The sequence below is a fragment of the Sus scrofa genome, chromosome 8, assembly GCF_054392235.1.
Source record: "Sus scrofa isolate SSC_HxYL_T2T_F1_AM1 chromosome 8, Sscrofa_HxYL_maternal_Yorkshire_Landrace_v2.0, whole genome shotgun sequence".
Classification (NCBI taxonomy): domain Eukaryota; kingdom Metazoa; phylum Chordata; class Mammalia; order Artiodactyla; family Suidae; genus Sus; species Sus scrofa.
The window spans coordinates 4,912,338-4,926,992 of record NC_139390.1 but is presented as its reverse complement, the minus strand read 5'-3'; the positions used below and the strand labels follow the sequence as shown (position 1 = coordinate 4,926,992).

Below are 14,655 nucleotides of genomic sequence, written 5' to 3'. Positions count from 1 at the left end.
AACACTGAAGTTGTCAGTCTTCTTTTTTTTTTTTTTTAATCTTTTTAGGGCTGCACATACGGCATATGGAAGTTCCCAGGCTAGGGGTTGAATTGGAGCTGCAGCTGCCAGCCTACACCACAACCACAGCCACGTGGGATCTGAGCCATATCTGTGACCTACACCAGAGCTCACAGCAATGCCAGATCCCTAACCCACTGAGAGAAGCCAGGAATCGAACCTGTGTCCTCATGGGTACTAGTCAGGTTCATTACCACTGAGCCATGAGGAGAACTCCCACCACTCTACTGTCTTTTGGCATAAGTGTGCCTGACGTTCTCTTAGAAGGATCTTGCTTTCTAGGAGCTTCTCCCTTTGAGTTCTGAATATTTGATTAAAAGGTTTTGAATGATTTTTTAAAATAAAGATAAAATACACACTACATAACATTTACCATTTTAATCATTTTCAAGTGTTCAGTTCAGTTGTGTTAAGTCCAACCACAGTGAACAGCCACCACTACCATCTCTCTCCAGAATGTTTTCATCCTGTGAAACTGAAACTCTGCACCAAGGAACAACTCCCCATTCCACCCTCCCCCAGCTCCTGATGACCACCATTCTATTCTCTGTCTCTATGAATTAGATTATTCTAGAGGTTTCAGGTAAGTAGACTTTTTATGAGTGGCTTATTTCACTTAGCATAATACCCTCAAACTTCATGTGCATGTGTCAGAATTTCCCTTCTTTTTAAAGCTGCGTAATATTCCATTGCATGGATGGATGGCATCCGTTTATCCACTCCTCACTGACAGACACAGGGATTGTTTCTGTCTTTTAGCTATTGCAAATAATGCTGCTATAAACATGCGTCTACACATATCCTTTCAAGACTCTACCTCCAATTCTTTCAGGGATATACCCAGATGTAGAATTGCTGGATCATACGATAATGCTATTTTTAATTTTTTATGGAACAACCATACTGTTTTCCATAATGACTGTATATTTTCATCCCCATCAACAGTGCACAAGGATTTTAATTTTCCATGTTGTCATGAACCCTTGCTAATTTTTTTTAAAGAAGCCATACTAATGGGCATAAGGCGAGTTGCATTTCCCTGCTGACTAATGATGGCAGGCATATGCTCATGTGCTCACTGGCCATTTGTATCTCTTATTTGGATAAACATCTATTCCAGTCCACTGCCAACTTTTTAATCTGTTTTTGTTGTTGTTGGGTCATGGGATGTTATGGACTAAATGTATCCTCCCCAAAATTCACATGTTGAAGTCCTAACCTTTATCGTAATGGTTTTAAGAGATGGGGCCATGGGGAGGTAATTAGTGCCCTTATCAGGAGATAATGGGACCCAGAGCTCTTTCTGCCAAAAAAGAGGATACAAGGAGGAGACAGTCATCTAAAAACCAGCAAGTGACACCAGACCCGCTGGCACTTTGACCTTGGACTTCCCTGCCCTGCACAGGTGATCTGACTGTGATGGCAGAACCCCACAACCACCCATAGGTTTGATGATTCCCGAAGACTCACAGGACTCCATACGCAGTTATCCTCACGGCTACGAATACAGCAAAAGGATATGAACAGAAATCAGCCTGAGGAAAGGGCAGGTGGGTTTGCAGGGGAAACCAGGAACAGACTTCCAGGGTCCTCTTCCAGCAAAGGCACACCCGGCGTACCGAATTCCTTCGGCCATGAGTTGACAACTCCTCCAAAATGCTGTCTACCAAGGAAACTCATCAGAGACTCAGTACCCAGGGCTTTTCTTCAGGACGAGGCACTTAGGCACCTCTCTGCCTGGCATGTACCAAAATTCCAGAAGGAAACGAGGTGTTCAACATTAAATACGCTGTTTATAAAAGCAGTTCAGACAAGATGAGCCACTCCTAGTTTGAGGAATGGTGCCGATCCCCCTGAAATCTGAGTTCACAGATGTGAGCCCACAGGTCACCTCACGAGCAGGCCTTTCCAAGGACAGCAGCCTCCGGCTGGCTGTGTTGACTCTTCTGAGCACTGGTTACCATATCATACCCCAATTCCATCTCAGCATCTGCTTCCGGAGAAGCCAACCTGTGACAACAGGTGGAATCCAAAGTGGCTGCAGATTATGGGAACACATAATGCATTATTTAGGAGCCAGAAGACACTTAACCCATGATTCATTCCTGTGGTCACAACGCAAGCTGTACTTAAGGTTCAATTTTTCTGACAGGCCAACAAGGTCAACCCGACCTTCCAAAGAGTCAAAGCCAAGTTAGGTCCGAAACAGGAGCTCCGGCCCAGACAGTTACTGAAACCTGAATCAGAGTGTGATGCCACACAGGACTTGCCTCCACGAATCAGCCTTTGTCCATAGAGGCTGTTATCAGAGACAGTCAGGAAACCTATTCTGTTCTCAGACTCAAACATCTTCCTGATTCTAAATCTTACATATTGATTAGCACCGAACTGAAATGCAAGTTCTCCATTTGTGCTGGAAATAGCCCTCCAAGCCCTGATTTGTGAACCCACCAGATAAGGGAAGAAAAAAAAAAATCAATGAACTGGATAAATATGAAAAGCGGCGCACAGAGGTTACATTAAAATATTGATGGAAAGGAGACCAAAAAAAATCTGTGTCTAAGAGAACAAAAGGCTATAGATCAGGGATCTGCTTTCAAGGTTTGCCATGTGACAGAAGGGAAACACTTAAAAAAAAAAAACAGCTTTAAGAAGAAGAATGGAGAAATAAAGGGAATTAATGAGGTCTGATCACTTGAAATATGCCACTCCCTGGGCTAGGCGCATGTAGCAGGGTGGAACTGCGTCCTCCAAAAAGATATTCTCAAGTCTTAACCCAGAGCACCTGTGCACGTGACTTTATTGGGAAATAAGGTTTTTGCAGCCATAATCAAGTTAAGATGAGGTCACACTGATTAGGGTGGGTCCTAAATCCAATGACTGTCCTTTCAAGGCGGGGGAGACTTGCAGAGAGAGACACACACACCAGGAGGCAGGGACTGGACTGAGGTAGCTATAACCAAGGAAGCACTTCCAGGAGCCGCTGGAGCCATCACAAGGAGCGGGACCCTGCTGACACCTCAATTTCAGATGTCTAGCCTCCAGAACAGTGGGAGAGTAAGTTTCGAGGTGATGTGTTGTGTCAGCCCCAGGAAAGTAATAAAGTGTGTGCTTTGCTTTATCTCATTCAATCTTCAGTAATCTTGTGGGGGATGGATTATCTCCAAACCACTGACAGGTAAGTGGAAATGCCAAGAGATCAAATCAAGCTCTGCTTGATTCCAAAGGCTGTGTTTTCCCGTCCATCACGCTCCTTACAGTCCAGGGGGCTGGGGGGGTTTCTAAACACAGTTTTGGTCCCAACCTCCCACACCACGGGTAGGAGTTACTCATCTGATGGATGGGAACCAGAAACAAATATTGGCACAGAAGTGAAGGCAGGCAGGGTCAAGGTGCTCAAAAAGGCAGGAAAAGAACGAATTCATTCTCTCAATCAAGTCTCCCTCCCCAGCTCCCCTGAAAAAGAATGGCTGACACGGGCCATCTCACTCCTCCTCCTCCTCTTCCCACCTCCACCTTCTCTGACTCTCCAGCCTCCTTTGACCAGTGGTAAGGCCAAGAGAATGTGAAGAGTGGAGGCAGTGTGGGGAGCAGGAGCTTAATTAAGGCACAGAGCTGCAGGAACGAATGTCTGTGTCCAGGAAGAGGACAGAGCCAGGCCAGCTCTGCAGATGGCACCATCTCTCTCCCCGTCTCTCCTGCAATTGCTACTTTCAGACCTCAGGTGATGAGCTCACCGAGGAAAAGACGGCCTCCAAACTCCCACTTTCTTCTTCTCAACCTTCTTTGTCCGTGCTGCTAAGTTAGACGAGGGCCTGATCCCCTGACCTGCCTGCAGGGCCTCCACTCTTCCACTTCAAATGACCAAAGGAGAGGGAATCTCAAGCTTTAGCTTTGTGGGAAGGAGGAGGCTCCACACAATCATTGCTATCACCAGCACCGTCAATATCACCACTATCCTCATAGTTAACGCTACGGAAATAAGGGTTTTGCAGACTAGAGAGTTAAGATGATTAGGGTGGGTCCTAAATCCAATGACTGGATTGGTGCTTATACGCATCATCCATATAAGCACTGAAGGCTCTATAGGGGTCACCCATTTGCTCCCCGTGGCCATATTATAGACCAGGCACTATTTTCATCCAGATTACAATGCCAAAGTACAAATAAATTAGACAGAGGACCTAAAGTCACAGCGTTAGTAAGTCATAGACCCAGGACTCACACCCAGCAGTCTAGGCTAGTAGCCTTCATGCTGCAGCTGCTCAGGCTTCACTGGTCTCTTTCTAGGAGCCCTAGAGTGAGTCATCAGGGGCTTGTGTCACTGGGAACACACTGATTCCTGATCTGAGTTACTGCTCACCCTTTGGGGGCGAGCGACTAGCAGGGCAGAACTTCAGCACTGAGTTTCCTGCCCAACGCCTTCACAATCCCTTTGAAACAATGTCTAAATACCCACATATTTACTGAACTTTCACCAGAGGCAAAGGAATTTCTTTTCAGTCTTTCGAACAGTGCTTTTAATTCAGCATTCATATTTCACATGTGCAAAAACCAAGATTGGCTATAATTGCATGTGCCCGAACCTCTCTATTAAGCGTTACGCCACAATGGCTGCCATGTTTGACTCGATGTTTGGCTGTGCGGTGATCTTTCCTGACATCTAGTTAATTCACTGACTGGATGAGGCCAGAGTCAGGTGTAGGAAAGACAAGGAGGAAAGAGATCCAGGCTCTACCCCAAGGAGCTCAGCATCCTGCAGAGGGACCGCCAGGCACACAGGCTGGGGTGACATGTGTGGCTGCGCAAGGAGGGAAACTGAAGACTGGGAAAGGACAAAGACCTTCAAGAGGTGACTTACGGGCACAGGACAGTGAGCCAGGCCAGGACGGGGGCAAGCCAGGCAGAGGGAATGGTGTGAGAAGAACCTGCAGGTGGAAAGAGACACAGCCCAGGTCCCAAAGAGCAGGCAAGGGATTTGCAACATCTTCGTAGGAGCTGAGAGGGATCACTGCAGGTTTTTATTTTCTTTTTAGGGCCACAGCTGTGGCATATGGAAGTTCCCAGGGTTGGGGTCAAATCCGAGCTGCAGCTGCTGGCCACAGCCACAGCCACGTGGGATCGAAGCTGCATCTGCAACCTACACTGCAGTTTATGGCAATGCCAGATCCATAACCCACTGAGCAAGGCCAGGGATTGAACCTGCATCTTCATGGATACTGTGTCGGGTTCTGAACCTGCTGAACCACAACTGGAACTCGCACTGCAGGATTTTAAGCCAGGAAGTAACACGGTCAGATCAATATTTTAGGAGCAATCTGGCTACTATGTGACTTCAGCCTGGAGAAAGGTAAGCCTGGATGCCATAGCCAAGGGAGACATCAGGGCCGGAAAGGAGGCTGCAGGAAGCTGTAAAACATGCTCATGAAGATCACAGACACGGGCCCTCGTTGGGGGTTCAACTCTCATCTCCGCCCCCACCACTCTGTGGGACCCCAAGCCTCCCCCTCTCTAAGCTGTGGTTTCTCCATCTGCAGAACAAGAGCAAAAGTCTTGCAGACAAACTCCACTGATAACCGTTTTCAGTCTAGATTTCAAAGTATCTATTTACTTTTAACTTCGTTATCTAAGAGTAAAGAAAAAGAGGTGGCTCGGTGACCCCAGCTTTCTTGCCCCCAGAGCCCCCACTAACTCTCCTTCTCATGTCTGAAAAAGAACCATCAGTTAATAGCACCCCTTTAATTAGCTGGCAGCACAGTCCTTTTATATTCCACCACGGCATTTAGGTAGAGCAATTCCAGACCACAAAAAAAAAAAAAGACTTTCAAAAGAAATGCTTTAAATGCTTAAAATCCAATAACAAATTACAAGATCATGAGGGCAAATTCTTTATACAGCTTGACTTCAATTATAAATAAATACATTCATAGACTTGCACAAAGCAAGGAACTACCATGTTAGCAATGGTTTTCTCTGCTGGTGGGGGATTGGGCTCATGCTGCCTTATTCTTCTAACTTTCTCTCTGTGTGTGTGTGTGTGTGTGTGTGTGTGTGTGTGTGTGTGTGTGTGTGTAGAGGGGCCTACCTCCTCCCCCTAAACAGAAAGAGTTTGAAGGGGAACCCATACAGAATGATTTTCCTGGAAGAGATTTCAGGGGTAATTGAGTGGAAATCCTTCAACTGCTTGAAGAAGCCGAGGTCTTAGTGACCAGCTGACCCTTAGCCTTGGGGGCAGTGCTGAGGGCAGAGACCCTGACGACACGGGCAAGCAGGAGAGCTCGGAAGTGAACCACGAGGAGAGAAGATCACGCTAACAGAGGCTGGAATCTAGTGAATGAGGCTCGGGTTACAGAACAAACTGTACAGCACGACCCCGCTTCTCAACAGCATCCTCAAGCTTCAGGACCACGGCCAGTTCCCGGGGCCTCTCAGGACCTGATTTCCTACTCTCAAACGAAGAAGTCAAACTAGAGACGTTTAAAAGCCTCTCCTCTAGGCAAAAATCCCATTCTGATGTCACCCAAAACGTATTAGGTGCCAACCAGGGGAATAAGCTCAACGTCACAGATGCCAGGGTTTATCAGATGTCCCAGGGCCACGGCATCCTGGCAAGGGATGCCACCAGCATGCCTGGGAGAGGCAAAGGAACCACAGAGGCCGAGAGAGTCGCTCAGGGTCCTGCAAGACATTGAGGCCCAGAAGACAGGAAGATTAGCACGTGCGAAAACAGAGTGGTGTGGAAAGCCCAGGAGCGCCACGTTGCAGGGAGATGGCAGAGGTCACCTTTCCTGGTGGATCCTGGATATGAACCTAAGGGAACTGGGCTTTAATGGCAAGTGAGCAAGCGGGTGTTTCAGGACAATTGCTACAGTGAGGACAGTGGGCTGGGGAGCAGGACTGGACAGGCCAGAGGCTGGGGTGACCCAGAGAAGGCAGACGGGATGATATGTGACTGCATCCCTCTAGCCCCGACTTAAGCCCAAAGCCACACGACTTCGCCAGCACTTCCATGTTCCCTCCAACATGCTCAAGGGCACACGCTGGAAATCCTTGCATCTGAGGAGTCCTCATACCGTTCACAGCTGTCTGCGGAGGCATTCTTTATCTTATTAACAGGAGCTCTTTATAAAGACATGAATCCTTTTTAATGTATGTTACAGGTATTTTCCCAAGTTTGCCACTTGCCTTTCTCAATGCCGTTTTTAAATGTGAAGTTTTCAACTATTTTGCACACTCAATCCGTGGTTTCGCTCTCCGGTTTATTTTTCATAGCATGTTATCCAATCATCGACGTCTTACAAATTGCTGTATCTATTTAGATTGAAATCTGTTGAGGAAATTCATCTTCACTTTTCTTCCGAAAGATCTAGTTAGTTGCCCCCAAATTTATGAAGAAACATACTCTTCCCGCGGATCTGAAACATCATTTTATCATACGTACACCTGTGTAGATGACCTATTTGGTCCCACTGGTCTGCATTTCTTGCTTCTTGCAGGACCTGCATACAGCGTTAGTGTAGATTTCTTCTCTTCTCTTTTCTTTTTTCCCCCGCTTTTACCTCGGGTATCACCTGAAGGTTCCCAGGCTAGGGGTTGAATCAGAGCTGCACATGCTGGCCTACACCACAGCCACAGCAACTCGGGATCTGAGCCGCATCTGCAGTCTACACCACACCTCATGGCAACACCGGATCCTTAACCCACTGATCAAGGCCAGGGATCGAACCCGAGTCTCATGGAAACTAGTTGGGTTGGTTACTGCTGAGCCAGGATGGGAACTCCCTGGGCTTCTAGTTGTATCTGCTGGAGCAAGTCCTCCCACGTTACTCTTGCTTCCAATGTGCCTCATCTGGCCTCATAGGTACATTCTCAGGTGTGACTCTGACTGATGTGCTGACATGCCTCCCCCAGGTTCCATTGGCGTTACCCTCTCAGTGACTCTGGGTGTCGTAACAGTTGGTTCACACGTCTCCCTCTTGATTAGATCCAGATCCTTGGCGTGAACCACAGCGACCTGTCCGTCCGGTGCCCGGTTTCGTGACAAGAGCGGTAGTGCAGGCGCGCCCATGGAGGCACCTGTACTCGATGTCCAGCACAGGGCAACTGTCCTCTCCAAGAGCCTCTATTCATCCAGGAGCCAGAAGAGGTGAGAAGACTTCCTGGGATCTCAGATGACATATGTCAGTTTCGCCCTCAGGAAATTAACAAGAAATTAAGGAGGTGACCGGGTCTCTCCCAAGCGGCACACGTCCCAATTTGCACACTGGATTACTCAGTGTCTTTACTATGTATTTCTTAACTGCTCGATGAAAATGTCAGCAGAGCTTACACCTCACTCCTGAGGTTCTCCTACTCATCAGTACCACACTTTCCTAGGAAAACGACATTATCTTGGCAGGTGCCCGGGTCAACTCCGCTAGAACATGCACTGCCACTGGCAAGGGCCAGGCTTCACCCTTGCATGCACCTCAGTGGTGCCAGGCTCTGTGCTCATGCCCAGGAGATGTGGGTGCACATCCAGCCGACAGTCAAACAGGCTCAACCTCGATGTCAGATCTTCCGAGGCATATTTTAGAAACCTCTCCTCTACTATTTTTTTATTTTTGAGGTCACACCTGTGGCAGACAGGAGTTTCGAGGCTAGGGGTTCAATCAGAGCTGCAGCTTCTGGCCTATGTCACAGCCACAGCAATGCCAGATCCGAACCGCATCTGCGACCTACACCACAATTTGTGGCAACACCAGATGCTTAATGCACCGAGTGAGGCCAGGGATCAAACCCCATCTTCATGGATACCAGTCAGGTTCTTAACCTGCTGAGCCACAGCAGGAGCTCCCTCTCCTCTATTTTTAATGAAGTCCTTCCTTTCACATCCAACCGAATTCTCACCTCCTCCAAGAGGGCTCTGCCATCATCCAGTGCACCCAGCCCACCTCAGTCTGGTCAGCATCCTTGGCACGTACCATCTCTGTGTCGGGTCTCATTCAACCTCACAACGTCGGTCACACCTGAGGGGCGTGGTTTGATTTCTCCCCCTTGTTTCATGCCTCCGTGTGGGGGAAGTGATGCCGGGTGATGGGTGACCTGAAGTCTCCTCCAGACTTCAAGACACCCAAGAATGTGCATGAACCTGACACACAGGCACAGCAAAGGCGCCGCCTCTTGGGAACGTAAGCTTGAGACACTGACATGCACCATATTCATTCACGATGAACACAGAGCCCCTGCACAGCGGTAGTGCTGGCGGGTGTAATGTGCGGGGGGCATTTGCGGAGCACTTAAACAACACCCAGCAGGCACGGCGCTGAGTGCTTTACCGGCATCTATCTGTTTCCATCGACAGCCACCCTAAGAGGTGGGTACTGTTCTTCTCCTTTTACAGCAAGGAAACTGAGGTGCAGGGCGGTAAGAAACATGCCCAAGGTCACATACAAACATTGGATGGATGGGGATTCAAGGTCAGGCTCTGATGCAAGACCCTGCTGCCTCTGCAACACTCTAGGGCCATCACCCACCCATGCTTCATCTCCCCACTTGGTGGTGACCTCTTTTTTTTTTTTTTTTGTCTTTTTAGGGCCACACCCGCGGTGTATGGAGGTTCCCAGGCTAGGAGTTGAATTGGAGCTGTAACTGCCAGCCTACGCCAGGGCCACAGCAACCCAGGATCTGAGCCGCGTCAGTGACCTACATCACAGCTCACGGCAACACCGGATCCTTAACCCACTGAGTGAGGCCAGGGATCGAACCTTTGTCCTCATGGATACTAGTTGGGTTCATTAACCACTGAGCCACGACGGGAACTCCAGGGCGACCTCCTTGAATTCGGGCCACTGGCAGAGGTCACCTGGCATAGGGGTCAGGGAGGCCGAGGTCCAGCCCACTGCTCCACTGCCAGGTCTTGTCCCCATAGCGGGGGCACCTGTTCCCGCTTCTCCTGAAGGCGACGTGTGAGCTGGGGGCAGCCCCAAAGCCCTGGGTGTGGCTCATCTCTATCCACGTTGAGGGGGTCTGGGGCCCGGAAGAAGGGCTCATAAATATTGATTAATGAGTGCCCTCTGCCCTTCCCGGCAATGACACCGCCATCAGCTCCCTCCTCCGCTGAGGGCGGTCACGGGCACTGATGACAGTCAGCTCAGTCACAGCCACCTACCCGTGCCACCTACCACAGCAGGCACCGTGGGAGACGTGGGAACGAGTCAGAGGTGGTCACACATCTCCCAGGAGAACTGTCTGTCCCTGTCTGCCTGACTCTGGTTTTGGTCCCGCCTCTCCTGGGCAGGAATTCGGCTCACTAGCAGGCAGTGGGGCCCACGGCCCAACGTGCCTGGCTTCAAATCTGGTTCTAACACCAGCTGTGTGGAAGGCCCGAGGCTTCCATCCTCTGTGAAGCGTGCTCACAAGGCTGGGCCTTGGCTGGGGCCCGGGACCTCAGATTTCTGCGGGTTCCCACCTTCCAGATAAGAAGGGCTCATAGGGCCTAAACTGTTGGGCAAGGGATGTGGTTTACACTGAATGCTTGCTGTCCTGCTGGGAGTCTGGAGGCCTGGCAGGTGCCAGGCAGAGGGAACCCTTGTGCCCAGGGCCCCAAACAAACCCTGGTCCTGGGTCTCTGATGAGCTTCCCTGGGGGACAACACTTTACATGTGTTGTCACGGCTCAGGAATTAAGTGTGTCCTGCACGTGTCTCTGCCAGGCGAGGCCTCTGGAAGCCGCGCCTGGTGTCCAGACCGGGCCCCGTGTGGCTGTTCCCGTGGCTGATTCTGCTTCCCATCCTCTCTCTGTAATAAGTGAGCCTGAGCATAGCTACGTGTGCAGGCCTGTGAGTCCTTCCAGAACATCACTGCGCCTCGAAGTGGTCTTGGGAACCAGACCACCAGCCGTGTGACCTTGGACAAGGGACTCGACCTGGGTGTGCCTCGGTGCCCCATCTACGAAATGCAGATGATTATAAAGGACACTCAGTGCCCCACCATTGTGGGGGGAACGACTCAGCTCCGCATGCTAAGGATGCCTGGCGCCTACTGGGGGCCCGAGAAGTACGGAGTGTGGTTATTCGGCGAATAAACAGGTAAATGCGTGTATGCGTGAGCCGTGGGTGTGAGCTGAACACACATGGGGAAGTGTCCACGGTGAACAGGAGAAGCAGGACTTCAGGGCCCGGGGAAGCTCTGGGAAAACAAGACCTGACCGCCCGCTGGCCCCAGGTGGACCCTGCAGGGCGGGGACCAGCAGCCGAACAGACACAGATGGGTGGGTGTCCAGGCAGTGACCAAGCCGTCCAGGCAGTGACCAAGCCATCTGGCCCAGATGAAGGGGTCATCCAGGAAACCAACCAGACAGCTTCCGCCACACTGGGGGACCCCAGACTGCATGGAGCCCCCAGCCTCGGCGCATCTGCGAGGTGAGGGCCAAAGGCGGGCCCCTCCCTGCGGCTCTGAGAACAGCAAGAGACCAGGCACCCTGGGGACATAAGGCCCCCATTTCCTCTTACCGTTATCTTCTCGTCCGTTGTGATGGTAAGAAGGGCTTTTAGCTGCGTTCTGTTCTGGAAAAAGAAAAGAAAAGCGCTTGAGTGGACAGGTTTTGGCATCTGGCACACGGGGTGACATGCGGTGCCTCTCCAACCCACCGCGCCTGGAGCTCCAGCAGCCCTTGACTGTTGGGGGTCAGAGCTGGCGGGGGCTGGGTGCTACGGGCCCCGAGGGCTCCTTCTCTCCTGGAAGCGTGTGTGAAATCCAAACACCCGTTTCCCTGGTTACTAGGAAAACACAGGCAGCGGGCCCTCGTGGTGAAGCCCTTGGGGTCAGGATCGGGCAGGACTGGGGTGAGGGTCGACCCTGAAGCTTAGCCTCCCCATGCCCTGGAGCTGCCGTCCTCATCTTCCTGGGTCGGGTCTGCCCCCTTCAGGAAGAGGAGGGAATTGCAGGCCCTGATGTCACTGCTGAGACACCCCCCTCCCTCCCCCGCCCTTCCCCTTCTGAGGTTCCAGGCCCCCCTCCAACCCCAACCCCCTATGTGCCTGCTCCCAGTGCCCTTCCAACGCTCCTCTGCTCAGAAAGCTCAGGAAGCAGGAATGACGCAGGGTGAGCGTTGTGACTGCTCTGTCTAACCGCGTGGCGTCTGAGGAGACGGGCCAGGAGAGCATGGGGGTCTTCCTGGGGGAGGAGGCAACTGGAAGGCTGTGCAGGGCAGCAGGAAGAGCCGGAGGGCCCTGCTGGAGTCCAGCTCCATCACTCTCCAGCACTCCGGCGTCGGGCCAGATGTGGGCCTCTCTGGGCCTCGATTTCCTCATCTGTGCAATGGGAGCTACAGTCAACTCACAGGGTTGCTGTGAGGGTTCATGACAAGAGTGCCTGGCACGTTGGGAGAGTCCTATGAAAGGATTACGCTACTGGGTGTAGCAGGTCGTGGCGGTCATTGCGTTGTAGACAACCTGGCCGGGATGCATGGAGCCCGAAGTCCACGGAGCCAGGCAACCCTGTGGGATTCCAACACGGCCACTCGGGGGTATTTCCCCCTGACCTGAGCATGGTCCTCCCTGATCCACGCCCTGCAGTTCTTACAGCGGCTGCGCTGGGGCCCCCCAAGCCCTTCAGGGCCCACAGGACAAGCTGAGGGAGGTGTCAAAAGGAAATCAAAACGCTGCAAGCTTGCTTTTTCAGGAGGGAAATGGAAATTAAAAAAAAAAAAAAAAAACAGAAGCAGGAGTTTCCTTTGTGGCTCAGCGGTAACGAACCCGACTAGTGTCCATGAGGACACAGGTTTGATCCCTGGCCTCACTCAGTGGGTTAAGGATCTGGTGTTGCCGTGAGCTGTGGTGTAGGTCACAGACGCGGCTCGGATCCTGCGCAGCTGCGGCTGTGGTGTAGGCTGGCAGCTGCAGTTCGGATTTGACCCCCAGCCTGGGAACCTCCCTACGGTGTATGTGTGGCCCTAAAAAGACAAAACAAACAAACAAACAAAAACAAGTCTCTGAAGAAGAGACACGTATGACAATCCCTTGGCGCTTCCTGTTCCTGTGCTTCGGAATATTCGAGATGTCCTGTGAATTTCAGGGTCTTCTGGACCCGCGGGACCACTGCCTGGTTTCCTCTGCTGTGCTCGCCTCTCCCTCTGGCCCCTCCTCCTGTGTTTTCTGACACCCGGGGTCTAAGCAGAGAGGGGCTGACAGTGCTGTGCCACCCGGCTTGTCTGCATCTCTTTGCCAAACACAAATCCTCAGTCCCGCGGCAATTACGTCGACTCCGAGGCTTGAGAAATGGATCCCGGTCTGAAGTGAGGAAACTCGGGCCCCATGAGATCCAGGGGTGGTTCCGTAAGGTGGGCGGGATATTTAGACACTTTATAGTAGGGAGCTGGATATGAATGTTCTAGATTTTTCCCTCTTGACCTCCCTTCATCTCGGTCTTGTCTCATCTAACCTCGTGTGAACGTGGGGCGCGTGTGCACATCTGTATGTGCACGTGCACGCGTGGGTGAGCGTGTGTTCAAAAACGTATGTTCCACATGCACACACAGCGTGTTTCTGACAGCACCTACCTCGTGCTCTGAGGATCGGGAAATGGCAACTACTTCTTTTGCCCCTTCCATTGCTCAGGCACCGATTTAAAAGGTCAGAACTAGGGGAGTTCCCTGGTGGCCTAGTGGGTAGGATGTGACGCTTTCACCACTGCAGCCGGGGTTTGATCCCTGGTCTGGGAACGAAGATCCCACATTGAGCTGTCGCGTGCCACGGCCAAAAAATAAAGAAGTTCTAAGAAAATAAGTAAAGTGGCAGGACTGGAAGAAGTCTGCAGGGACCCTCCCTACCCCTCTCATTTTTCAGGGGGGGAAACTGAAGCCCAGAGACGCTGAACTGCTCCTGAACACACTGCCAAGGGCAGCGTTCCCGCCTCTGAAATAGCAGACACCGGCTCTACTCTAACTTGAAGGATTTCATCTAGCTGGGCACCTGCAGTTTTATTTTTATTTATTTACTTTATTTTTTTGTCTTTTCTTGAGCCATTCCCGCGGCATATGGAGGTTCCCAGGCTAGGGGTCTAATTGGAGCTGTAGCCACCGGCCTACGTCAGAGCCACAGCAACACGGGATCCAAGCCACGTCTGTGACCTACACCACAGCTCACGGCAACGCCGGATCGTTAACCCACTGAGCAAGGGCAGGGACCGAACCTGCAACCTCATGGTTCCTAGTCGGATTCGTTAACCACTGCGCCACGACGGGAACTCTGGGCGCCTGCAGTTTCATATAACTCCTTTATTCTCCCATTTGTAGTGTGAGCCTCTTCAGAGCCGAGCAGGCCGAGGTTCCCAGTGCGGATGTGAGCCTCACTCAGACTTTGATCGTTTTCACCCTCCAATACCCTCGACCTTCTCTGTGTCACACAAGGGGGCCCAGGAGTCCCCCAAAGACACTGTGAAGTCCAGCCAGGTGAACCGGGTGGAGGACGAGGCCGAGGCGCCCCTCCCCGCTGTCCAGCACTCATCCGCTCCGCAGACACCGGCCTTCCACCAGCCGCTTTTAAGGCAGGTCTAGGGAGGGCGATGCCGTCTAATGCAGGGAGGCAGGAGCCCAGAGCTCTGGGGGGGCAGGGGG

At 51.5% G+C, this 14,655-nt stretch overlaps 1 protein-coding gene across 4 annotated transcripts in view; it reads right to left on the bottom strand.

The window, feature by feature from the left end:
- Nucleotides 1-14,655, bottom strand: part of EVC2 (EvC ciliary complex subunit 2) — a 130,795-nt gene that overhangs the window by 91,147 nt on the left and 24,993 nt on the right. For all 4 annotated transcript variants that reach the window (XM_084971428.1, XM_084971429.1, XM_021100987.2 and 1 more), the window contains exon 7: nucleotides 11,552-11,605. In XM_084971428.1, the coding sequence (XP_084827554.1) occupies nucleotides 11,552-11,605 (54 nt within the window). The remainder of the gene's footprint in view (nucleotides 1-11,551; nucleotides 11,606-14,655) is intronic.